This window comes from Lagopus muta, unplaced genomic scaffold, assembly GCF_023343835.1.
Source record: "Lagopus muta isolate bLagMut1 unplaced genomic scaffold, bLagMut1 primary scaffold_111, whole genome shotgun sequence".
Classification (NCBI taxonomy): Eukaryota; Metazoa; Chordata; class Aves; order Galliformes; family Phasianidae; genus Lagopus; species Lagopus muta.
Genome location: NW_026040179.1, coordinates 121,592 through 147,982, shown reverse-complemented (window position 1 = coordinate 147,982; position 26,391 = coordinate 121,592). Strand labels below are relative to the sequence as shown.

General features: G+C 60.5%; 1 protein-coding gene across 1 annotated transcript in view; it reads left to right on the top strand.

The window, feature by feature from the left end:
• Nucleotides 1-1,164: 1,164 nt before the first annotated feature.
• The window catches only part of LOC125687597 (DNA-directed RNA polymerase II subunit RPB1-like), a 34,054-nt gene continuing 8,827 nt past the window's right edge, over nt 1,165-26,391 (top strand). The window contains 18 exon segments of the mRNA XM_048932796.1: nt 1,165-1,410; nt 3,677-3,809; nt 4,558-4,682; nt 6,715-6,925; nt 8,950-9,159; nt 10,151-10,319; nt 11,964-12,058; nt 14,052-14,255; nt 15,195-15,209; nt 15,211-15,418; nt 18,588-18,771; nt 19,339-19,510; nt 20,048-20,153; nt 21,874-22,079; nt 22,938-23,162; nt 23,470-23,716; nt 25,449-25,549; nt 26,020-26,124. Coding sequence (XP_048788753.1) covers nt 1,193-1,410; nt 3,677-3,809; nt 4,558-4,682; nt 6,715-6,925; nt 8,950-9,159; nt 10,151-10,319; nt 11,964-12,058; nt 14,052-14,255; nt 15,195-15,209; nt 15,211-15,418; nt 18,588-18,771; nt 19,339-19,510; nt 20,048-20,153; nt 21,874-22,079; nt 22,938-23,162; nt 23,470-23,716; nt 25,449-25,549; nt 26,020-26,124 — 2,934 coding nt within the window. The 5' untranslated portion in view covers nt 1,165-1,192.

Here is a 26,391-nt window from a genome sequence, read left to right as displayed (position 1 = left end):
TTGGGGTGGCTCTGTAGGGTGATGCTGTGGATCACCATGGGGTGACACTTTGGGGTGCTGTGGGTCTGACCCCCAATTCTCCCCCTTTCCACCCCCCCCCCCTCCCCCCCCCCCCTTGGCCATGCAGAAATCAGGGTGACGTTAGGAGGCGATGCTGTAGGGCTGTGTGGGTCAGTATGGAGCTATGGGGTGGCGCTGTGGGTCTGACCCCCACATTTTCTATCACCCCCTCCGCCCCCAAGGCCAGGCAGAAGTCAGAGTGAAGTTATGAGGTGATGCTGTAGGGCAGTGCAGAGGGGTGCTGTGGGGTGACGCTGTGGGGGTGACGCTATGGGGGTGATGCTATGGGTCTGACAGCCCCCCGCCTCCCCCATGCCATGCAGAAGTCGGGGGTGCCGTTATGAGGCGATGCTGTAGCTCTTTATTGACCCACACTGATCTGTGGGGTGATGCTATGGGTCTGGCCCCACATTTTCCACCCTCACCCCCATCCCAGGCCATGCAGAAGTTGGGGTGACATTGAGGCGATGCTGTAGGGCTGTGCAGAGAGGCGCTATGGGGTGACGCTATGGGGTGACGCTGTGGGTCTGACACCCCACCCCCTCAGGCCATGCAGAAATTGGGGTGATGTTATGAGGTGATGCTGTAGGGCGATGCAGAGGGACGCTATGGGGTGACGCTATGGGGTGACGCTATGGGGTGACGCTATGGGGTGATGCTATGGGTCTGACCCCCACTTTCGCCCCCCCCCACAGGCCATGCAGAAGTCGGGGCGATGTTATGAGGCGATGCAGAGGGGTGACGCTATGGGGGTGACGCTATGGGGTGATGCTGTGGGTCTGACCCCCACATTTTCCCTTTCCCCCCCCCCGCAGGCCATGCAGAAGTCAGGGTGCCGTTATGATGGTGTAGGGTGATGCAGAGAGGTGCTATGGGGTGACGCTATGGGGTGACCCTATGGGTCTGACACCCCACCCCCTCAGGCCATGCAGAAGTCAGGGTGACGCTATGGGGTGACGCTATGGGGGTGGCGCTATGGGGTGACGCTGTGGGTCTGACACCCCCCTCAGGCCATGCAGAAATCAGGGTGACGTTATGAGATGATGCTGTAAGGTGATGCAGAGGGACGCTATGGGGTGACGCTATGGGGTGACGCTATGGGTCTGACCCCCACCTTCCCCCCCCGCAGGCCATGCAGAAGTCGGGGCGGCCGCTGAAGTCGCTGAAGCAGCGGCTGAAGGGGAAGGAGGGCCGCGTGCGGGGGAACCTGATGGGGAAGCGCGTGGATTTCTCGGCGCGCACCGTCATCACCCCCGACCCCAACCTCGCCATCGACCAGGTCGGCGTGCCGCGATCCATCGCCGCCAACATGACCTTCGCCGAGATCGTCACCCCCTTCAACATCGACCGGTGGGGAGCTGGGGTGGGGCTGCGGGAGAGCTGGGGGGGCGCTGGGGGGGAGCTGATGGGGAGCGGATGGGGGGCTGGGGGGGAGCTGGGGGGGCGCCATTTGGGGGACGTGTCTCCCCCTGGGGGCGAGGAGGTCACCGCGGATGGGGAGGGTGGGGGGCTCAGGGGGGGTGTTTGGGGGCGGGAAGGGGCTTCTGGGTCCCCTTTGGGGATGTGGGGGGGCATTTGGGGACAGTGAAGGTCATGTGGGGGCTTTTGGGTCCCCTTTAAGCACATTTGGGGACAGTCAAGGTTGTATTGGGGACCTTTGAGTCTTTTTTGACGGCACATGGGGGGACATTTGGGGACAGTCAAGGTCATATTGTAGATCTTTGGGTCCTCTTTGAGGACGTGTGGGGACATCTGGGGACAGTCAGGGTCATGTTGGGGACCTTTGGCTCGTCTTTGAGGACATTTGGTGACAGTCAAGTTCATATGGGGGGCTTTTGGGACCTCTTTGAGGACACGTGGGGGGACATGTGGGGACATTTGGGGACAGTCAAGGTCATATGGGGGCTTTTGGGTCCCCTTTAAGAACATTTGGGGACATTTGGGGACTGTTAAGGTCATATGGGGACCTTTGGGTCCTCTTTGACAACATGTGGGGGGACACGTGGGGACATTTGGGGACAGTCAGGGTCATATGAGGACCTTTGGCTCCTCTTTGAGGACATTTGGTGACAGTCAAGGTCATATGGGGGCTTTTGGTCCCCTTTGGGGACACGTGGGGGGACATGTGGGGACATCTAGGGACAGTGAAGGTCATATGGGGGCGTTTGGTCCCCTTTGGGGGACATGTGGGGGCATTTGGGGACAGTCAGGGTCATATTGGGGACCTTTGGGTCCTCGTTGAGGACATTTGGGGACATTTGGGGACAGTCAAGGTTGAATGGGGTCGTTTGTGTCCTCTTTGAGGACATGTGAGGGGACACGTGGGGGACATTTGGGGACAGTCAAGGTTGTATGGGGACCTTTGGGTCCCCTTTGAGGACACATGGGGGGACATGTGGGGACATCTGGCGACAGTGAAGGTCATATGGGGGCTTTTGAGTCCCCTTTGGGGACATGTGGGGACATTTGGAGACAGTCAGGGTCATATGGGGGATTTTGGGTCCTCTTTGAGGACATTTGGGGACAGTGAAGGTCATATAGGGGCTTTTGGTCCCCTTTGGGGACACGTGGGGACATTTGGGGACAGTCAAGGTTGAATGGGGGTCGTTTGGGTTCCCTTTGAGGACAAATGGGGACATTTGGGGACAGTCAGGGTCATATTGGGGACCTTTTGGTCCTCTTTGAGGACATTTGGTGACATCTGGGGACAGTCAGGGTCATATTGGGGACCTTTGGGTCCCCTTTGAGGACACGTGGGGGGACATGTGGGGACAGTCAAGGTCATATGGGGGCTTTTGGGTCCTTTTTGACAACATGTAGGGGGGACACGTGGGGACATTTGGGGACAGTCAAGGTTGAATGGGGTTGTTTGTGTCCTCTTTGAGGACACATGGGGGGACATGTGGGGACATCTGGGGACAGTGAAGGTCATATGGGGGCTTTTGGGTCCTCTTTGAGGACATTTGGGACAGTCAAGGTCATATTGGGGACCTTTGGGTCCCGTTTAAGCACATTTGGGGACATTTGGGGACAGTCAAGGTCGAATGGGGGCTTTTGGGACCTCTTTGAGGACACGTGGGGACATTTGGGGACAGTCAAAGTCATATGGGACCTTTGGGTCCCTTTTGAGGACACGTGGGGGGACATGTGGGGGCACTAAGGGACAGTCAAGGTCATATGGGGGCCTTTGGGTCCTTTTTGACAACATGTAGGGGGACACGTGGGGACATTTGGGGACAGTCAAGGTCAAATGGGGACCTTTGGGTCCTGTTTCAGGACAAATGGGGACATTTGGGGACAGTCAAGGTCAAATGGGGACTTTTGGGTCCCCCAGTTGGGGACACGTGTGGGCGCCGTGTGACACTTGGGTCCCCTTTGATCCAACGTGGGGGCGCTGGGTGCCGCACAGGGGCCGCACGAGAACCCATGGGTGACACGGAGTGGCGCATGGCTGTCCTCTGGGGACCCACGGGGGTCACTGGGTTCCCCTTGGAGGCCTCGCTGGGGACACGGGGTGATACTGGGTGACATGGGGTGACACGGGGCGACACGGGGCGACACGGGGGTGACATGGGGTGATATGGGGTGACACGGGGTGACGCCGGTGTCCCCGCAGGCTGCAGGAGCTGGTGCGGCGCGGGAACAGCCAGTACCCCGGCGCCAAGTACATCATCAGGGACAACGGGGACCGCATCGACCTGCGCTTCCACCCCAAACCCAGCGACCTGCACCTGCAGACCGGATACAAGGTGCGGGGGGGGCTGAGGGTGGGTGTGGGGGTTGGGCTGCACTTGTGGGGCTGAGGGTAGGTTTGGGTGTGGGGCTGAGGGTGGGTGTGGGTCTGGGGCTGTACTTGTGGGGGCTGAGGGTAGGTGTGGGGGTTGGGGTGTCGCTATGGGTCTGACTGTAGTGCTTGGGTGTCCCTATGGGTCTTTCTGAGGGTAGGTGTGGGTGTGGGGCTGTACTTGTGGGGCTGAGTGTAGGTGTGAGTGTGGGGCTGTGGGTCTGTGGGGTTGGGGTGTCGCTATGGGTCTGACTGTAGTGCTTGGGTGTCCCTATGGGTCTTTCTGAGGGTAGGTGTGGGGTGTGGGGGCTGTACTTGTGGGTCTGACTGTGAGGTTTTGGGGTCTCGCTATGGCTGTGACTGCGGTGTTTGGGTGCAGTGGGTCTGACTGTAGTGCTTGGGTGTTGCTGTGGGTCTGGCTGTAGGTTTGGGGTCCGTGGGTGTCGCTGTGGGTCTGGCTGTAGGTTGGGGGTCCATGGGGTGTCGCTGTGGGTCTGGCTGTAGGTTGGGGGTCCATGGGTGTCGCTGTGGGTCTGGCTGTAGGTTGGGGGCCCATGGGTGTCGCTGTGGGTCTGGCTGTAGGTTTGGGGTCCATGGGTGTCACTGTGGGTCTGGCTGTAGGTTGGGGGGTCCATGGGTGTCGCTGTGGGTCTGGCTGTAGGTTGGGGGCCCATGGGTGTCGCTGTGGGTCTGAGGCCCGTTGCCGTTTGCAGGTTGAGCGCCACATGTGTGACGGTGACATCGTCATCTTCAACCGTCAGCCCACGCTGCACAAGATGTCCATGATGGGGCACCGCGTGCGCATCCTGCCCTGGTCCACCTTCCGCCTCAACCTCAGGTGCCCCACGGCGCCGCCCCATAAGTCACCACCCCCCCCACACCCCCTCATGTGACCCCCAAACAGCCGCCGAACCCGCAGTGCTGACCATGGAAGTGTCCCCAAATTGTCCCCCATTGCGTCCCCTGACGCGTCATTGTCGCGTCCCCTTTCCTGTCCCCCTGCCCCCCATCCTGTTCCCGTGTCTCCCGTGCTTCCCCTCCATGTGTCCCCATCCCTCCTGATGTCCCTGCTCTCCCCCCACATCTCCTCTGATGTGTCCTCATGTCCCCCAAAGTGTCCCCACACCCCCTGCCGTGTCCCCCAACGTTGCCACATTCCCCCTGTGTCCCCATCCCTCCTGATGTCCCCAACGTGTCACTTTGTCCTCTCTCGTCTCCCCACATCCCCTCACATCTCATTGATGTGTCCCCCAACTTGTCCCCATGCCTCCTGATGTCCCTGCTCTCCCCCCACGTCTCCCTTGATGTGTCCCCATGTCCCCAACATGTCCCCACACCCCATGCCATGTCCCCCAACGTTGCCATGTCCCCAGTGTGTCCCCCTGCCCCACGCTGTGTCCCCCAACATGTTGCCACATCCCCAGTGTGTCCCCCATCCCTCCTGATGTCCCTGCTCTCCCCCCACGTCTCTCCTGATGTGTCCCCAAAAGTGTCCCCACCCCCCCTGCCCCACGCTGTGTCCCCCCAGCTCATTGCCACATCCCCCAGTGTGTCCCCATCGCTCCTGATGTCCCCCATGTGTCCCCCACCGTCTCCCTTGATGTGTCCCCCTGCCCCCCATCCTGTTCCCGTGTCTCCCAGCTCTTCCCCTCCATGTGTCCCCATCCCTCCTGATGTCCCCAACGTGTCACTTTGTCCTCTCTCGTCTCCCCACGTCCCCTCACATCTCATTGATGTGTCCCCCAACTTGTCCCCATCCCTCCTGATGTCCCCGCGTTGTCCCCCCACGTCTCTCCTGATGTGTCCCCATGTCCCCAACGTGTCCCCATGCCGTGTTCCCCAGCACGTTGCCACGTCCCCAACTTGTCCCCGTGCGTCCTGATGTCCCTGCTGTCCCCCCACATCTCCCTTGATGTGTCCCCACGCCCCATGCCATGTCCCCCAACATGTCCCCATGTCCCCAACGTGTCCCCCTGCCCCACGCTGTGTCCCCCAACATGTTGCCACGTCCCCAGTGTGTCCCCGTCCCTCCTGATGTCCCCCATGTGTCCCCCCCCGTCTCCCTTGATGTGTCCCCCCATCCCTCATCATGTCCACACGCCCCATGCTGTGCCCTCCGATGTGTCCCCATGTCCCCAGCGTGTCCCCATGCCACAACCCCAATGTCCCCCCACATCTTGCCGTGTCCCCCAATGTGTCCCTGTGCCCCATGCTGTGTCCCCACACCCCTCCGGTGTGTCCCCAGGTCCTCCAACATGTCCCCACCCATCCCCACGTGTCCCCAGGTCCCCTGATGTGATCCCACTCACCCCATGTGTCCCCAGGTCCTACAACATGTCCCCACACACCCCCTAACATGTCCCCACGTGCCCCCAGTCTGTCCCCAGGTGCCCCCAATGTGTCCCCAGGTCCCCTGACATGTCCCTACACCCCCCGATGTGTCCCCCAGGTCCTCCAACATGTCCCCAGGTGCCCCCAGGTGTGTCCCCAGATCCTCCAGCATCTCCCCACACCCCCTGACATGTCCCCAGGTCCTCCGACATGTCCCCACCCCCCGCCCCCAACATGTTCCCACACACCCCATGTGTCCTCAGGTCCTCCAGCATGTCCCCACACCCCCTAACATGTCCCCAGGTCCTCCAACGTGTCCCCAGGTGCCCCCTATGTGTCCCCAGGTCTCCTGACATGTCCCCACACATCCCCATGTGTCCCCAGGTCCCCCAGTGTGTCCCTACAACCCCCGACGTGTCCCCACACACCCCCATGTGTCCCCACACACCCCCATGTGTCCCCAGGTCCTCCAACATGTCCCCAGGTCCCCCGCTGCATCCCCACCCCCCTGACATGTGTCCGTCCCCCCCCCCCATTAGTGTGACAACGCCGTACAATGCCGACTTTGATGGGGACGAGATGAACCTGCACCTCCCGCAGTCCCTGGAGACCCGTGCCGAGATCCAGGAGCTGGCGATGGTGCCGCGCATGATCGTCACACCGCAGTCCAACCGGCCCGTGATGGGCATCGTGCAGGACACCCTGACTGCCGTGCGCAAGTTCACCAAGAGAGACGTCTTCCTGGAGCGCGTGAGTCCGGGGGGGAGATGGGAATGGGGGGAGATGGGAGGGATGGAGGAAGGGGGGGAATGGGGGGAGATGGGAGGGATGAGGGAGGGAGGGAATGGGGGGAGATGGGAGGATGAGGGAGGGAGGGAATGGGGGGAGATGGGAGGGATGAGGGAGGAAGGGAATGGGGGGAGATGGGAGGGATGGAGGAAGGGAAGGAATGTGGGTGGGCAGTTGTGGGGCTGGGGCTCTTCAGCATCTCCGTCTGTGCTGGGGGGTGGCAGGGGGGCACCCTAAGGTGGGTTGGGTGCATTGAGCTGAGCGGGGCAGTCAAGGAAGGGAAGGAATCCAGGGGGAGATGGGAGGGATGGAGGAAGGGAGGAATGTGGGGGAGATGGGAGGGATGGAGGAAAAGAATCCATCCAGGGGGCGCTGGGGGGGTTCAGGTTGGATCTTAAGAGGACGTTTTTCACCCCCCATCCCTTGATGGGCCTTGATGGGCCTCGATAAGACGGGCCTCGATAAGACGGGCCTCGATAAGCCTCGATAAGATGGGCCTTGATGGGCCTCGATAAGATGGGCCTCGATAAGATGGGCCTCGATAAGATGGGCCTCGATAAGATGGGGCCTCGATAAGATGGGCCTTGATGGGCCTCGATAAGATGGGCCTCGATAAGATGGGCCTCGATAAGATGGGCCTCGATAAGATGGGCCTTGATGGGCCTCGATAAGATGGGCTTCGATAAGATGGGCCTTGATGAGCCTCGATAAGACGGGCCTCGATAAGACGGGCCTCGATAAGACGAGCCTCAATTAGATGGGCCTCGATAAGATGGGCCTTGATGAGCCTCGATAAGATGGGCCTCGATAAGATGGGCCTTTATGGGCCTCGATAAGATGGGCCTCAATTAGATGAGCCTCAATTAGATGGGCTTTGTTAAGATGAGCCTCATGTGTGCAGCTCGGCCGGCAGCTCAGCAGGCGTTATCGGCTGTAAGCCGAGGTTTTGTGCTTCGGACGCCTTCCTGGCCGATGCTTTGCCCTCTGCTGGGGGCAGAGGTGGCAGCGCTGCAGGGTTTGTGGCTGGGTTCTCATTGGTGTTGGCGGCCCCTCAGCAGGCTGCTGGCTGGGAGCTGGTCCTCCCAGATCCTCCCAGATCGTGGGGGTTTTATGGGTTTATGGGTTTATGGGGTTTGGTTTCGGTGGTTGGAAGAGAGGAGCATCGAGGTCTTTTCCAGCCTTAATGATTCGATCGTTCCGCGATTTATGGGGGGGTTATGGGGTGAGAAGCGATGGGGTGACGGGGTGGAGGTGATGGAATGACGGGGTGGAGGTGATGGGGTGAGGTGGGAAAGCCGTTGGGGGGTTTTGGGGTGGGAAGGTAAGGTTATGGGGGTTATGGGGGGGGGGGCTGTGAGGGGGAAAGTCGTCGGGGGTTGTGAGGTTGGGATGGTGCTATGGGGGGATGTGGGGGAGTGGGGGGGGTCATTGGAGTGCTGGGGTGTGGGGCTGGGGGTCGTGGGGTGGGAAGGCGTTATGGGTTGGGGCGTCATGAGATTGTGGGGGGATTTATGGGGTAGGGAGGGGAGTTATGGGGGGGGAAGCTGTGGGGGGTTATGGGGTGGGAATGGGGGCTGTGGGTCACAGCGGGGAGGATTTAGGGTGGTTTTGGGGTGCCCCAAATGCGCCGTGGGCTCTCCAGGGGTGTCAGGAGCACCTTTGGGTGACGTCGGGTCCAATTTGGGGCAGTCATGGGACCAAATCCTCCAGGATCAGGACCCAAACCCACCTGGGGTCCCAGGTGATGTCAGGAGCACCTTTGGGTGATGCTGGGTCCAATTTGGGGGGCGATCTGGGGACCAAATCCTCCAGGATCAGGACCCAAACCCACAGGGGATCCCAGGCGATGTCAGGAGCACCTTTGGGTGCCAACGTCTCCAACTTTGCTCCACTTCTCAGCCCTTTCGGCACCTTGCAGCCCAACTTCCAGCCTCCCCCCCCGTATTTTGGGGGTGCTGAAGCCCCCCTCCCCAATTTCCCTGCAGGGGGAGGTGATGAACCTGCTGATGTTCCTGTCGACGTGGGACGGCAAGGTGCCGCAGCCGGCCATCCTCAAACCTCGGCCGCTCTGGACGGGGAAGCAGATCTTCTCGCTCATCATCCCTGGGCACATCAACTGCATCCGCACCCACAGCACCCACCCCGACGACGAGGACAGCGGGCCCTACAAGCACATCTCCCCCGGGGACACCAAGGTTGGGGGTCCTGGGAGGGGGCTGGGGGTCCTGAAGGAGTGGGGGGGTGGTGATTTGGGGGGGGTTTAGAGTCACTGTATGTTATTGGGGGGGGGGGGGGGGCACCAAGGTTGGGGGTCCTGGGAGGGTCTGGGGGTCCTGAAGGAGTGGGGGGGGGGGGGTGTGATTTGGGGGGCAGGTGGGGTTTAGAGTCACTGTGGTGTTATTGGGGGGGGGGAACAAGGTTGGGGGTCCTGGAAGGGTCTGGGGTCCTGAAGGAGTGGAAGGGGGTGATCTGGGGGGGGTTTAGAGTCACTGTGGTGTTACTGGGGGGGGGGGAACAAGGTTGGGGGTCCTGGAAGGGTCTGGGGGTCCTGAAGGGGGGGGGGGGTGATTTGGGGGGTGAGGGAGGCTTAGAGTCACTGTAGTGTTATTGGGGGGGGGGGGGGGAAAGGTTGGGGGACCTGGGAGGGTCTGGGGGTCTTGAAGGAGTGTGGGGGGGGTGGGGTTTAGAGTCACTGTAGTGCTGTTGGGGGGGGGGGGGCCACCAAGGTTGGGGATCCTGGGAGGGGGCTGGGGGTCCTGAAGGAGTGGGGGGGGGGGGGGGGGGGGGTGATTTGGGGGTGGTGATTTGGGGGGCGGGTGGGGTTTAGAGTCACTGTGGTGTTATTGGGGGGGGGCACCAAGGTTGTGGGTCCTGGAAGGGTCAGGGGGTCCTGAAGGAGTGGAGGGGGCTGATTTGGGGGTGAGGGAGGCTTAGAGTCACTGTGGTGTTACTGGGGGGGGGCACCAAGGTTGGGGGTCCTGGGAGGGTCTGGGGGTCCTGAAGGAGTGGAAGGGGGTGATCTGGGGGGGCTCCATAGGGTTCTGCTGAAGTACCAGAGATCCGCAGGCATTACTGGGGGGAGGGGGGACACACTGAGATTCCCCCATAGCGTTACTGGGGTGGGTGAGGGGTTTTTGGGGTTTTTTGGGGTCTCCCACCCCCCCAGCAAGGCTGCTCCCCCCGCAGGTGGTGGTGGAGAACGGGGAGCTGATCATGGGCATCCTGTGCAAGAAGTCCCTGGGCACGTCGGCTGGCTCGCTGGTGCACATCTCCTACCTGGAGATGGGCCACGACACCACCAGGCTGTTCTACAGCAACATCCAGACCGTCATCAACAACTGGCTGCTCATCGAGGGTAGGGGGGCGAGGGGGGGGGGTTTGGGGTGGGGGGATGGGGGTGGATGGGGGCTGGGGGGGGGATCTGGGGGGTGGATGGGGTATTGGGGGGGTGGATGGGGTGTGAGGGGGTTCGTGGGGATGTATGGGGTGTGTGTGGTCTGGGGGGGCTGAGGGGGGGTTTGGGGTGGGGGGATGGGGGTGGATGGGGGGCTGGGGGGGAGATCTGGGGGGTGGATGGGGTATTGGGGGTTTATGGGGTGTGTTGGGGGTCTGTGGGGTGTGAGGGGGTTCGTGGGATGTGTGGGGTGTGTGTGGTGTTGGGGGGTGTCTGGGGGGGCTGAGGGGGGTTTTGGGGTGGGTGGATGGGGGCGGATGGGGGTCTGGGGGGGGCTTTGAGGGGGAGTATGGGGGGTCTGGGGGGTGTGAGGGGCATCTGTGAGGGGGTTTTGGGGGTGTATGGGGGTGTGTGTGGTCTGGGGGTCTGAGGGGAGGTTTGGGGTGGGAGGATGGGGGTGGATGGGGTCTGGGGGGGAGATCTGGGGGGTGGATGGGGTATTGGGGGGGTGGATGGGGTGTGTTGGGGGTCTGTGGGGTGTGAGGGGGATCTGTGAGGGGGTTGGGGGGATGTATGGGGTGGTGTGTGGTCTGGGGAGGCCTGGGGGGGGTTGGGGTGGGGGGATGGGGGTGGATGGGGGCTGGGGGGGAGATCTGGGCAACTTATGGGGTATTGAGGGGTTTTGTGGGGTGTGTTGGGGGTCTGTGGGGTGTGAGGGGGTTCACGGGATGTGTGGGGTGTGTGTGGTGTTGGGGGGTTTCTGGGGGGGCTGAGGAGGGTTTTGGGGTGGGTGGATGGGGGTGGATGGGGGTCTGGGGGGGCTTTGAGGGGGGAGTATGGGGGGTCTGGGGGGTGTGAGGGGATCTGTGAGGGGGGCTGGGGGGTTGTATGGGGTGTGTGTGGGTCTTGGGGGAGCATCTGGGGGGCTGAGGGAGGTTTTGGGGTGGGTGGATGGGGGTCTTGGGGAGGTTTATGGGGTGTGATGGGGGTTTGGGGGATGTGAGGGGGATCTGTGAGGAGGATGGGGGCTGGATGGGGCCTGTGTGGGCTTGGGGGTGTCTGGGGGGGCTGAGGGGGGCTGGTGGGGCTGTATGGGGTCTGGGGGGAGCTCTTGGGGGGGGGGGTGTATGGGGTTGTGGGGGGGGGGTGAGTGCGTTGGGGGTCTGTGGGGTGTGAGGGGGTTGAGGGGGGGGTTGTGTGGGGCGTGTGGTCTCCAGGGGGTGCCTGGGGGGGGTCTGAGGGGATTTGGGTTCTTGTGGGGTGGAGCTGCATGGGGGGTGGGGAGGAGTGTGGGGTTGGGAGGTGGGGGGGGGCGTGGGGGGGGGGGGGGGGGGGGGGTTTATGGCACAGTGGGACCCCAGGGACATGAGGGCAGCCCCCAGCCCAGACCCCCGAGTTTCACCCCAAACTGGTGACCCCCCCCCCCCCCCCCCATCAGCCGCCCCATTTTATGCCACAACAGGGGCCTCTAAGGCCGCCCCCCCCCCCCTCCAACCTGAGGCTCCTTAGAGATCACAGCCATTGGGGTCAAGATATGGGGTGGGGGTCTCCTCCCCCTCCCCACGACCTCCATTTTTCACCCCCCCCCCCCCCCCTCAATCCCAGGTCACACCATTGGCATTGGGGATTCCATTGCTGACGCCAAGACGTACCAGGACATCCAGAACACCATCAAGAAGGCCAAGCAGGACGTCATCGAGGTGGGGGGAGCGGGGGGGTCAGCGGGGGGCTGGGGGGAGATTGGGGGGGGGGGGGGGAGGGTTGGGGTCCGGAGGGGATGGGGAGGTTTTAGGGTTTGGGGGGGGTGAGGGGAGGGAGGGGCATGGGGGGGGGGGGGGAGGAATGGGGGGGGGAATGGGGGGGGGAGGAGATGGGGGGGAGATATGGGGGGGTAGACTGGGGGGGGGAGGAGACATGAGGGGGGGAACAGGAGGGGAGAGAAATGGGGAGGGATGTGGGGGGGGGGAGACATGGGGGGGGGATATTGGGGTCTTTGTATGGGATTTCACTGCTCTCTCTGGGATTCTGCCACCATTTTGGGGCTTTTCCTCCCATTTGGGTTTTTCTCGCCCCCTCTCTTGGATTCTGGGTCTCTGGGATATTGGGGTCCTTATATGGGATTTCGCTGCCCTCTATGGGATTTTGCTGCTCTCTATGGGATTTTGCTGATCTCTATGGGATTTCACTGCTCTCTATGGGGTTTCGCTGCCCTCTATGGGATTTCGCTGCCCTCTATGGGATTTTGCTGCCCTCTATGGGATTTTGCTGCCCTCTATGGGATTTTGCTGCCCTCTATGGGATTTCTCTGCCCTCTATGGGATTTCTCTGCCCTCTATGGGATTTCACTGCTCTCTATGGGGTTTCGCTGCTCTCTATGGGGTTTCGCTGCTCTCTATGGGATTTCGCTGCCCTCTATGTGATGTCGCTGCTCTCTATGGGGTTTCACTGCTCTCTATGGGATTTCGCTGCCCTCTATGGGATTTCTCTGCCCTCTATGGGATTTTGCTGCTCTCTCTGGGATTCTGCTGCCATTCTGGGGATTTTGACCCATTTCGGGTTTTTCTCACCCCTTTCATGGATTCTGGGTCCTTTGTGGGTTATTGGGGTCTTTATATGGGATGTCGCTGCTCTCTATGTGATGTCAGTCCTCTCTATGGCATGTCACTGCTCTCTATGGGATGTTGGTGCCCTCTATGGGGTTTCACTGCTCTCTATGGGGTTTCGCTGCTCTCTATGGGATTTCTCTGCCCTCTATGGGATGTCGGCCTCCCTATGGGATTCCGCCACCGTTTTGGGGCTTTTGCCCCCATGTGGGGTTTTTCCTCGCCCCCCTCTTGGATTCTGGGTCTCTCTGGGTTATTGGGGTCCTTATATGAGATTTTGATGCTCTCTATGGGATTTTGATGTTCTCTATGGGATTTCACTGCTCTCTATGGGATTTCGCTGCTCTCTCTGGGATTCTGCCTCGATTTTGGGGCTTTTCCTCCCATTTTGGGTTTTTCTTGTCCCTCTCCTGGATTCTGGGTCTCTCTGGGATATTGGGGTCCTTATATGGGATTTCGCTGCTCTCTATGGGATGTCGGTGCTCTCTATGGGATGTTGGTCCTCTCTATGGGGTTTCGCTGCCCTCTATGGGGTTTCGCTGCCCTCTATGGGGTTTCGCTGCCCTCTATGGGGTTTCGCTGCTCTCTATGGGGTTTCGCTGCTCTCTATGGGGTTTCGCTGCTCTCTATGGGGTTTCGCTGCTCTCTATGGGATTTTGCTGCTCTCTATGGGATTTCTCTGCCCTCCATGGGGTTTCGCTGCTCTCTATGGGATTTTGGCCCTCCCTATGGTTTCTGCCGCTGTTTTGGGGCTTTTGCCCCCATGTGGGGTTTTTTCCCCGGCCCCCCTCTTGGATTCTGCGTCTCTCTGGGATATTGGGGTCCTTATATGGGATTTCTCTGCCCTCTATGGGATTTCTCTGCTCTCTATGTGATTTCGCTGCTCTCTATGGGATTTCACTGCCCTCTATGGGGTTTCGCTGCCCTCTATGGGATTTCTCTGCCCTCTATGGGATTTCGCTGCTCTCTCTGGGATGTCGGCCCTCCCTATGGGATTCCGCGGCCGTTTTGGGGCTTTTTCTCCCATGTGGGGTTTTTCCTCGCCCCCCTCTTGTCTCCTGGCTCCCCAACGCCCCCCGTGCTGCCGCAGGTGATCGAGAAGGCCCACAACAACGAGCTGGAGCCCACGCCGGGCAACACGCTGCGGCAGACCTTCGAGAACCAGGTGAACCGCATCCTCAACGACGCCCGCGACAAAACCGGCTCCTCGGCGCAGAAGTCGCTGTCGGAGTACAACAACTTCAAGTCCATGGTGGTGTCAGGGGCCAAGGGCTCCAAAATCAACATCTCACAGGTATTTGGGGAGGGGGAAGGAGGGGAAGGGGGGGGGGGGAGGGGGTCCCCTGTGAGCTCTGTGTGGGGCTGGGGAGGGGGGGGGTCCTGTGGGGTTTGGTGGATCTCAGGCTCTGGGTGGGTCTGGGGGTGGTTTGTGTGCTCCCATGCCGATGTCTCCAGGTTTTGGGGATGTTTTTTCGGGTCCCTGGGGGGTCTTGGGGATCCTAGGGGATGCAGGAGCTCTGTGGGGTTGCCGAGAGTTCCTATGGGGTTTGGTGGATCTTGTGCAGGTGGGTCTTTTTGGGGGTCCATGGGGGTGGTTCTAGAGCTCCTGAATGAACGCCTCCCAGGTCCTGGGGGGTGTTTAAGGGTCCTGGGGGGTCTTGAGAGTCATGGGGGGCTGGAGGAGCTCTGTGGGGCTGGGGGGGGTTTCTGTGGGGTTTGGTGGATCTCGGGAATGGGGGCTTTTTGTGGGGCTGGCGATGGTCCGTGTGCTCCAAGGCCAATGTCTCCCAGTTTTTGGGGCATCCTGGGGCGTCTTTGGGGTCCCTGGGGGGTGCTGGGGATCCTTGGGGACTGCAGGAGCTCTGTGGGGTTGCAGAGGGTTCCTATGGGGTTTGGTGGATCTCATGGAGGGGGGTCTTTTTTTGGGAGGGTCCATGGGCTCCACTCCAAGGCCAGCGTCTCCAGGGGATCCTGGGGTGTCTTTGGGGTCCCTGGGGGGGTCCTGGGGATCCTTGGGGACTGCAGGAGCTCTGTGGGGTTGCAGAGGGTTCCTATGGGGTTTGGTGGATCTCATATAATGGGGTCTCTTTGGGGTTCTGGCGATGGTGATGCTCCGAGGCCGACGTCTCCCAGTTTTTGGGGCATCCTGGAGGTTCTCAGCGGGTTCTTTGGGAGCCCTTGGAGGTTGGGGAGCGTTCCTGTTGGATTTTGCACCCCCCCCTCCCATCCGTAGGTGATCGCCGTGGTGGGGGCAGCAGAACGTGGAAGGGAAGCGGATCCCGTTTGGCTTCAAGCACCGCACGCTGCCCCACTTCATCAAGGACGACTACGGCCCCGAGAGCCGCGGCTTCGTGGAGAACTCGTACCTGGCAGGGCTCACCCCCACCGAGTTCTTCTTCCACGCCATGGGCGGCAGGGAGGGCCTCATCGACACCGCCGTCAAGACGGCCGAGACCGGTGGGTGCTGGGGAGGGGGGGGGGTCCGAGCATTGAGGGGGGGGGGCTTCCACCCCTCCATCAGCCCCAGATGCCTTTTGAGACCCCAAAATTGCCCTCGGAGCCCCGGCTTCCCCCCGTCGCAGAATCATGGGGTTGGAAGGGAGCTCAAGGATGGCGGGGCTCCGACCCCCCGTTTCATAGCAGCCCAGGCTGCCCCAGAGAGGCTGTGGATGCTGCAGCCGGCCCTGGAGGTGTTGAAGGCCAGGTTGGATGGGGAGCCTGGACTTGAACACCTTGAACTCTGTTCCTCACATCAGGGCACATTTAGGGGTCCCCACACTCCTCCTTCCCACATCAGGGCACATTTTGGGTTCCCCTATCCTCTCTTCCTTCCATCAGGGCACATTTAGGGCTCCCTATGGATGCCCCCCTCACATCAGGGCACATTTTGGGATCCTCATTCTTCTCCTCCCCACATCAGGGCACGTTTTGGGGTCCCCCAATCTTCTCTTCCTCCCATCAGAGCACATTTTGGGGCTCCCTATGGATCCCCCTCCTCACATCAGGACACATTTTGGGGTCCCCACGCTCCTCCTTCCCACATCAGGGCCCATTTTAAGGTCCCCAATCCTCTGTTTTTCACATCAGGGCACATTTTAGGGTCCCCAATCTTCTCTTCCTCCCATTTAGGGACCATTTTGGGGTTTCCTATCCTCTCTTCCTCACGTCAGGGCACATTTTGGGGTCCTCATTCTTCCCCTCCCCACGTCAGGGCACATTTTGGGGTCCCCACGCTCTTCCTTTCCACATCAGGGCACATTTTAGGGTCCCCAGTCCTTTCTTCCACACATCACAGCACATTTTGGAGTCCCCATTCTCCTATTTCCCACATCAGGGCACATTTTAGGGTCCCCAACCCTCTCTTCCTCCCATCAGGGCACGTTTTTGGGGGTCCCCAGTCTTCTCCACTCATCAGGACACATTTTGGGGTCCTCATTCTTCCCCTCCCCACGTCAGGGCACGTTTTGGGGTCCCCATTCTCCTCCTTCCCACATCAGGGCACATTTTAGGGTCCCCAACCCTCTCTTCCTCCCATCAGGGCACATTTTGGGGTCCTCATTCTTCCCCTCCCCACATCAGGGCACATTTTGGGGCTCCCTATGGATGCCCCTCCTCACATCAGGACACATTTAGGGGTCCCGACGCTCCTCCTTTCCAAATCAGGGCACATTTTAGGGTCCCGAATCCTCTGTTGTTCACAGCAGAGCACATTTTGGGGTCCCCTATCCTCTCTTCCTTCCATCAGGGCACATTTAGGGCTCCCTATGGATGCCCCCCTCACATCAGGACACATTTTGGGGTCCCCACGCTCCTCCTTCCCACATCAGGGCCCATTTTAAGGTCCCCAATCCTCTGTTTTTCACATCAGGGCACATTTTCGAGTCCCCAATCTTCTCTTCCTCCCATTAGGGACCATTTTGGGGTTTCCTATCCTCTCTTCCTCACGTCAGGGCACATTTTGGGGTCCCCACGCTCCTCCTTTCCACATCAGGGCACATTTTAGGGTCCCCAATCCTTTCTTCCACACATCACAGCACATTTTGGAGTCCCCATTCTCCTCCTTCCCACATCAGGGCACATTTTATGGTCCCCTATCCTCTCTTCCCCACATCAGGGCACGTTTTGGGGTCCCCAATCTTCTCTTCCTCCCATCAGAGCACATTTTGGGGCTCCCTATGGATGCCCCTCCTCCCATCAGGACCCATTTTGGAGTCCCCACGCTCCTCCTTCCCACATCAGGGCACATTTTGGGGTCCTCATTCTTCCCCTCCCCACATCAGAGCACATTTAGGGCTCCCTATGGATGCCCCTCCTCATATCAGGACCACCTTTTTGGGGTCCCCATGCTCCTCCTTCCCACATCAGGTCACATTTTGGGGTCCCCAACCCTCTCTTCCTCCCATCAGGTCACTTTTTATGGTCCCCCTATCCTCTCTTCCTCCCATCAGGGCACATTTTGGGGTCCTCATTCTTCCCCTCCTCCCATCAGGGCACATTTTGGGGTCCTCATTCTTCCCCTCCTCACATCAGGGCACATTTTGGGGTTCCCTATCCCCTCTTCCTCACATCAGGGCACATTTTTGAGTCCCCACGCTCCTCTTCCCCACATCAGGGCACATTTTGGGGCTCCTTATGGATGCCCCTCCTCCCATCAGGGCACATTTTGGGGTCCTCATTCTTCCCCTCCCCACATCAGGGCACGCTTTGGGGTTTTCCTATCTTCTCCTCCTCACATTTAGGGGTCCCCACGCTCCTCCTTTCCACATCGGGGCACATTTTAGGGTCCCCAATCCTTTCTTCCACACATCACAGCACATTTTGGAGTCCCCATTCTCCTGCTTCCCACATCAGGGCACATTTTCGCGTCCCCTAATCTTCTCTTCCCCACATCAGAGCACATTTTGCGACTCCCTATGGATGCCCCTCCTCACATCAGGACACATTTTGGGGTCCCCATGCTCCTCCTTCCCACATCAGGTCACATTTTGGGGTCCCCAACCCTCTCTTCCTCCCATCAGGGCACATTTTAGGGTCCTCATTCTTCCCCTCCCCACATCAGGGCACATTTTCGGGTCCCCTAATCTTCTCTTCCCCACATCAGAGCACATTTTAGGGCTCCCTATGGATGCCCCTCCTCACGTCAGGGCACATTTTGGGGGTCCCCAGTCTTCTCCACTCATCAGGGCACATCTTGGGGTCCCCAATCTTCTCTTCCTCCCATCAGAGCACATTTAGGGCTCCCTATGGATGCCCCTCCTCACATGAGGGCACATTTTGGGGTCCCCACGCTCCTCCTTCCCACATCAGGGCACATTTTGGGATCCTCATTCTTGTCCTTTCTCACATCATGGCACATTTTAGGGTCCCCTATCCTCTCTTCCCCACATCAGGGCACGCTTTGGGGTTTCCTATCTTCTCCTCCTCACATTTTGGGGACCCACGCTCCTCCTCCCCACATCATCACCTCACCGCTCTCATAGCAAACAACTCCCAGCCTCAATCCGCCCTCCCCCCAACTTCCAGACGTTCCCCCTTGTCCTGCACTTTACCACCCCCTTTCCAAACACCCAATTCTTACCATGTCCCCCCCCCTTTCTCCTGCTGCCCCCTTCTTTCCTTCCCCCAGGGTACATCCAGCGCCGGCTGATCAAATCCATGGAGTCGGTGATGGTGAAGTACGACGCCACGGTGCGCAACTCCATCAACCAGGTGGTGCAGCTGCGCTACGGCGAGGACGGGCTGGCGGGGGAGAGCGTCGAGTTCCAGAACCTGGCCACCCTCAAGCCTTCCAACAAAGCCTTTGAGAAGAAGTAAGGACCCCCCTGTACCCCAAAATGGCGTCACGGGGTCCCCGAGCCACCCCTCCCCACGGCAGGTTGGCTTTTGGGGGTCCCTGGTTGCACCTCCCCACACCAGGGTGCGTTTTGGGGTCCCCACGCTGCTCCTCCTCCTCACGTCGGGGCACATTTTGGGGTCCCCCAGTCCTCTCTTCCTCCCATCACAGCACATTATGGGTCCCCAATCCTCTCTTCCTCCCATCACAGCACATTATGGGTCCCCAATCCTCTCTTCCTCACATCAGGGCACATTTTGGGATCCTCATTCTCCTCCTTCCCACATCAGGGCACATTTTCAGCTTCTCTGTCCTCTCTTCCCCACTTCAGGGCACATTCTTGGTTCTCTGTCCTCTGTTCCTCCCATCAGGGCACATTTTGGGGTCCCCAATCGTCTCTTCCTCCCATCAGGGCACATTTTAGGGTCCCCAATCCTCTCTTCCTCCCATCAGGGCACATTTTGGGGTCCCCTATTCTCTCTTCCATCAGTGCACACTTTGGGGTCCAATTCCCATCACCCCCCCTGTTTCTCCATCCCCCCAGGTTCAAATTCGACTACACCAACGAGCGCGCGCTGCGCCGGACGCTGCAGGAGGAGCTGGTGAAGGACATCCTGAGCAACGCGCACATCCAGAACGAGCTGGAGAGGGAGTTTGAGAGGATGCGCGAGGACCGCGAGGTGCTCAGGGTCATCTTCCCCACCGGCGACAGCAAGGTGACGGCGACGGCCTGATGCCTCTTGTGGCTGTGCTCAGGGCTCAGGGCCGTGTGCTGGGGGGATTGGGGGGGGTTGGGGGGGGTTGGGGGCTGTTCCCACCCTGCGGCTGTCGGTGGGATCTTTTTGGGGTCTCGTCCCCTTTGGGGTGGGGGGGGTGGATGTAGAGACTGGGGTCTCTGTGTGTAGGGGAGGGGTTGGGAGGCAGCTCTCTTTTTGGGGGTCCCCCTTCAGTGTTCTGTTGCCTGGGTCGTCAGAGATGGGGATGGGGGGTTGGGGGGGGCAGGTTGGGATCTGGCCCTTTTTCAGGGGTCGTGACATCTTTTGATGGGGGGGGGGATGTAGAAACTGGGGTCTCTGTGTGTAGGAAAGGGGTTGGGAGGGGTCTTTTTGGGGGTCCCATTTGGTGTTCTGCCCGGGTCGTCAGAGTTGGGGGGTGGGGGGTGGTTGGGATCTGGGGTGTGGGGATCTGCTCCCCTTTTTCAGGGGTCGTGACCTCATTATTTTGGTTTGTTTGGTGATGGGGGGGGTCTGCAGGTGGTGCTGCCCTGTAACCTCCTGCGCATGATCTGGAACGCGCAGAAGATCTTTCACATCAACTCCCGCCTGCCCTCCGACCTGCACCCCGTCAAGGTGGTGGAAGGTGAGATGGGGGGGGGGACCCCAAAAAACGCTTTGGGAGACCCAGCGGGAGACGCCAAGGGGGGATTTAGGGGACCTGAGGAACAGCCCCCCCCCCAAAAAAAAAATGATGCTCAGGGACTCCTTGAAGAAACTGGAGGACCCCAGGAGGAACCCAGGGACCCCCAGAAGGAACTTGAGGACCCCATAGGGAGCTCAGGGACCCCCAGAACAGACTTGGAGACCCCAGGAGTCACTCAGGGACCCAAAGGAGGAATTTGAGGACCCCATAGAAAGCTCAGGGACCCCCATTACAGAGTTGGAGACCCCAGGAGTTGCTCAGGGACCCCAAAATGGAATTTGAGGACCCTAGAAAATGCTTAGGGACCCCAAGGAGGAACTTGAGGACCATAGAAAGAGCTGAGGGACCCCCAGAACAGACTGGAGACCCCAGGAGTTGCTCAGGGACCCCAAGAAAGTGCTTACAGACCCCAAGGAGGAATTTGAGGACCCCCTTAGGAGGTCTGGGACCCCCATTACAGACTTGGAGACCTCAGAAGTTGCTCAGGGACCCCAAGAAGGAACTTGAGGCCCCTAGAAAGAGCTCAGGGACCTCCAGAAAGAACTGGAGGACCCCCCCAGGAGGAACTTGAGGATCCCATAAGGAGCTTGGATGCTGCCTGGAAGGAAGTTGATCCCAAGAAAGAGCTCAGGGACCCCAGCAGGAAGCTGAAGACCTGAAGAAAGTGCTTAGGGACCCCAAGGGGGAACTTGAGGACCCCATAAGGAGCTCAGGGACCCCCATTACAGACTTGGAGACCCCAGGAGTCGCTCAGGGACCCCAAATTGGAATTTGAGGACCCCAAGAAAGGGCTTAGGGACCCCAAGTCGGAACTTGTGGACCCCATAGGAAGGAACTTGTGGACCCCCAGAACAGACTTGGAGACCCCAGGAGTCGCTCAGGGACCCCCAGGAGGAACTTGAGGACCCTAGAAAGAGCTCAGGGACCCCCAGAACAGACTTGGAGACCCTGGGAGTCGCTCAGGGACCCCAAAATGGAATTTGAGAACCCTAAAAAATGCTTAGTGGCCCCAAGGAGGAACTTGAGGACCCCCATTACAGACTTGGAGACCCCAGGAGTCGCTCAGGGACCCCCAGCAGGAACTTGAAGACCTGAAGAAAGTGCTTAGGGACCTCCAGGAGGAACTTGAGGACCCCATAAGGAGGTCAGGGACCCCCAGAAGGAACTTGGAGGCCCAGGAAAGAATGCGGGGACCCCCAGGGCAAGCTGAGGGACCCCCAGGAAGAGTTTGGATAACCCAAGGAGGAGCTCAGGGACCCCAAGGAGGAACTTGAGGACCCCATAGGGAGCTCAGGGACCCCCATTACAGACTTGGAGACCCCAGGAGTCGCTCAGGGACCCCAAAATGGAATTTGAGGACCCCATAAGGAGCTCAGGGACCCCCATTACAGACTTGGAGACCCCAGGAGTCGCTCAGGGACCCCAAGGAGGAACTTGAGGTCCACAGGAGGAGCCCAGGGATCCCCAGCAGGAACTTGAGGAGCTCACGGACCCCCGGGAGGAGCTCAGGGAACCCCAGAACAAACTTGGAGACCTCAGGGACCCCTAGAAAGAACTTGAGGCCCCCTTAAGGAGGCATGGGGTGATCCGCAGAGCCCGATAACAGCACTGAAGTGACCTGGGGACCCCCCCCCCCCCCGTCTCCCCTCCCCAATTGCAGGCGTGAAGGAGCTGAGCCGTAAGCTGGTGATCGTGAATGGGGAGGACCCTCTGAGCAGGCAGGCGCAGGAGAACGCCACGCTGCTCTTCAACATCCACCTGCGCTCCACGCTCTGCAGCCGCCGCATGGTGGAGGAGTTCAGGCTGAGCGGGGAGGCGTTCGACTGGCTGCTGGGGGAGATCGAGTCCAAGTTCAACCAGGCCATCGTGAGCCAGATTCGGGGGGCTGGGGGGGGCTGGGGGGTCCTGCCGTGTGTGCCAGCGGCTCCCCATAGAGGTGGAGGGACGGATTTGGGGGCTATAAGGTCGTATTTGGGGGCATCGGGTGGTCTTGGTGTTCCCCCCCCCCGTGTCTCCCAGTGAAGGAGGAGCGCCCTGTTTGGAGGCCATGGGGACATGGGGTGGTTTTGGGGGTCCTCCCACGTGTCCCAAATTCTCCCCGTGGAGATGGAAGATCAGACGGGGGGGGTTGATGTAAGGATGGATTTGGGTGCATCAGGGGTTTCGGGGTCCCCCTGTGTGTCCCAGTGGCTCTCCGTACAGGTGGGGGGTCAGATTTGGGGTCATCCGTCGGTCTTGGTGCTCCCCCCATTGCCCCCACGTCTCCCAGTGAAGGTGGAGGGCCATAGTTGGAGGCTGTCGGGACAGATTTGGGGGCATTCGGTGGTCTTGGCATCCCCAGCGTGTCCCACTTGCTCTCCGGAGATGTAAAATCAGAGTGGGGAAGGGGGTGTAAGGATGGATTTTGGGGGATGTAGGGCCAGATTTGGGGGTTATAGGGTCAGATTTGGGATCGTCAGTTGGCCCCGGTGTTCCCCCCCTTGTGTCCCCATGTCTCCTGGTGAAGGTGGAGGGTCATATTTGGAAGATGCAGGGACTGATTTGGGGTGTTGGTGTCCCCCAGCGCGTCCCAGTTGCTCCCCACGGAGATGTGGGATCAGATTTTGGGATCCAACACCACTTTGGGACCACGTTCGGGGACCCTTGGGGGTCTGGAACCTGGCGGTGGGGTCCAGGACCACCTTCAGGGCCCTTTTAGGATGTGATTCTGACCCCCCCCCCTAGGCTCACCCTGGTGAGATGGTGGGTGCCCTGGCAGCGCAGTCCCTGGGGGAGCCGGCCACGCAGATGACCCTCAACACCTTCCACTACGCCGGCGTGTCAGCCAAGAACGTGACGCTGGGGGTCCCGCGGCTGAAGGAGCTCATCAACATCTCCAAAAAACCCAAAACTCCATCGCTCACCGTCTTCCTGCTGGGCCAAAGCGCCCGCGACGCTGAACGTGCCAAGGTGGGACCTGGGGACAGACCTGTGGCGGCCTCGTGGCTCCTGGTGGTCCTGTGGTGGCCCCACGTCCTCCTGACCCCATGGCTCTGTGTCCTGGTGCTCCTGTGGTGGCCCCACGTCCTCCTGACCCCATGGCTCTGTGTCCTTGTGCTCTGATGGTGGCCCCACGTCCTCCTGACCCCATGGCTCCATGTCCTCACAGCCCTACCACGGTGGCCACGTGGCTCCACATCCCCACGACCCTCGGTGGCCCCATGGTGACCCTGTGTGTCCTCATGGTGACCCCCCACCCTTTTCCCCCCCCCCCCAGGACATCCTGTGCCGCCTGGAGCACACCACCCTGCGCAAGGTGACAGCCAACACCGCCATCTACTACGACCCCAACCCTCAGAGCACGGTGGTGGCCGAGGACCAGGAGTGGGTCAACGTGTACTACGAGATGCCTGACTTCGACGTCAGCCGCATCTCCCCATGGCTGCTCCGCATCGAGCTGGACCGCAAGCACATGACGGACCGCAAGCTGACCATGGAGCAGATCGCCGAGAAGATCAACGCTGGTGGGTTCCATGGGGCAGGGAGGGGGGGTGTAAGGCTTCTTCGGGGTCCTGGGGGGTTTGGAGGGGCCTGGGGGGGGTTTTAGGGGGTCCTGGAGGCTCCTAAGGGAGTTTGTTGGGGAGGGGATCTGAGGGGGAGGGTCCTGGAGGTATTCTATGGGGGTACTGAGGGGCTTCCTTGGGATCCTAGACCATCCTGGGGGGCTTCTTTGGCATCCTGGGGGGGTTTGGAGAGTCATGGGGGGCCGCCTTGGGGCCCTAGGGGGTTTTGGAGGGTCTTCGGGGGTCCTGGGAGGCTTCTTGGAGGTGCTGGATGTCCTTGGTGGGCTTCTTTGGGGCTCCAGGGGAGTTTGGAGGGCTGGGGGGGGGAGGGGAGGGGGAGTTGCTTTCGGGTCCCAGGGGGGCTTGAAGGGGTCTGGGTGGGTGCTGGTTGGTTTCTTGGGGGTCCTGGGGGTTTTGGGGGGGTTTGAGGAGGGAGATGGGGGGGGGGGGGAGGCGGTCCTTAGGGGTCCTGGAATTTGGAGGGTCCTTGGGGGGACACCAGGATTGGGGGTGAATTGGATGGTCAGAGGATGGTGGGCATTGAGGGAGGCTTCTTTGGGTGCTGGGCTGTCCTGGCTGGGGGAGGGGATTTGGGGAGGATTAAAGGGGGGTGGGGAGGCACAGGTAAAGGAGGAGGGCTTTGGGAGGGGGGGCTTGGGAGATTTTGAGGGCTCTGAAGGGCATCAAAGGCATTAAGAGACATTTCGAGGATGCTGGGGGGGAGGGGGAGCTGCTTTCAGGTCCTAGGGGGGCTTGAAGGGGTCTGGGTGGGTGCTGGCTGGCTTCTTTTTGGGTGCTGGGGGCTTCTTTAGCATCCTGGGGGGTTGGAGAGTCATGGGGGGCCGCCTTGGGGCCCTAGGGAGTTTTGGAGGGTCCTCGGGGGTCCTGGGAGGCTTCTTGGAGGTGCTGGGTGTCCTTGGTGGGCTTCTTTGGGGCTCTGGGGGAGTTTGGAGGGCTGGGGGGGAGAGGGGGAGTTGCTTTGGGGTCCTGGGGGGGCTGGGTGGGGGCTGGCTGGTTTCTGGGGGGTCCTGGGGGGTTTTGGGGGGTTTGAGGAGGTAGATGGGGGGTGGGGGGGGCAGTCCTTAGGGGTCCTGGAATTTGGAGGGTCCTTGGGGGGGCCCTCCAAATTCCAGGATTGAATTGGATGGTCAGAGGATGGTGGGCATTGAGGGAGGCTTCTTTGGGTGCTGGGCTGTCCTGGTTGGGAGGGGGGGATTTCGGGAGAATTAAAGGGGGGTGGGGAGGCACAGGTAAAGGAGGAGGGCTTTGGGAGGGGGGGGCTTGGGGGATTTGGGGGGCTCTGAAGGGCATTGAAGGCATTAAGAGACATTTGGGGGATGCTGGGGGGGGAGGGGGAGCTGCTTTTGGGTCCTAGGGGGGCTTGAAGGGGTCTGGGTGGGTGCTGGCTGGCTTCTTTTGGGGTCCAGGCTTTTGGGGGGGGTCCTGGGGGGCTTTGGGGGGTTTGAGGAGGTAGATTTGGGGGGCAGTCCTTAGGGGTCCTGGAATTTGGAGGGTCCTGGGGAGGGGGGGAGGCATCAAAGGTATTAAGAGACATTTGGGGGATGCTGGGTGGGTGATGCTGGGGGGGGGTGGAGGGGGCTTCTGAATGAGAGCCGAGGGCATTGCAGGGGGGTCCTGGGGGGAGATCCTGATTGGTTGGGGTCTGTGTCGTCCCCCCCCCCCCCCCCTCCAGGTTTTGGAGATGACCTCAACTGCATCTTCAACGACGACAACGCCGAGAAGCTGGTGCTGCGCATCCGCATCATGAACAGCGATGAGAACAAGATGCAGGAGGTGGGGGCGCTGCCACCGCCCCCCTCTGTCACCCCCTCGTCACTCGGTGCCACCCCAGCGCTCTGCCACTTTGGAGGCACCCAGCTGTCACCCCTTCATCCGTCATCCGCTCGCCCCGCTGTCACCTTCCCCTCGTCACTCCTTTCTCAGTTACCCCAGTGTTTCCCCCGTGTCACCCAGTGTCACCTCTCTGTCCCTTGATGTCACCCCTCTTGTCACCCAGCGCCATTTCTCTGTGCCATGCTGTCACCCCTTGCTCAGTTCCCTGCCGTCCCTCTGCTGTCACCGTGTCATCACTCCCCCCCACGTCGCCCCACTGCCACCCAGTGCCGCTCTCCTGTCCCTTGGTGTCACACCTCCCCACTGCCACCCAGTGCCGCTCTCCTGTCCCTTGATGTCACCTCCCCACTGCCACCCATTGCCGCTCTCCTGTCCCTTGGTGTCACACCTTTGTCACCCGCTGCCCGCAGGAGGAGGAGGTGGTGGACAAGATGGACGACGACGTGTTCCTGCGCTGCATCGAGTCCAACATGCTGACCGACATGACGCTGCAGGGCATCGAGCAGATCAGCAAGGTGCTGGGGGAGCACCCAAGGGTGCTGCTGGGGGGGGGGTGGGTGTTGGAACCCAGGGAGGTGTTTTGGGGTCCCCCCAGGTGCCCGAGGAGCACCCCTGGGTGCTTATTGGGGTTGGATATAGGAGCCCTCCGAGGTGTTTGGGTGCCTGGGCTGCCTTGTAGATCCGTGGGAGCACCCATGGGTGCCTGTTGGGGTTGGATATAGGAGCCCTCAAAGGTGTTTGGGTGCCTGGGCTGCCCTGTAGATCCGTGGGAGCACCCATGG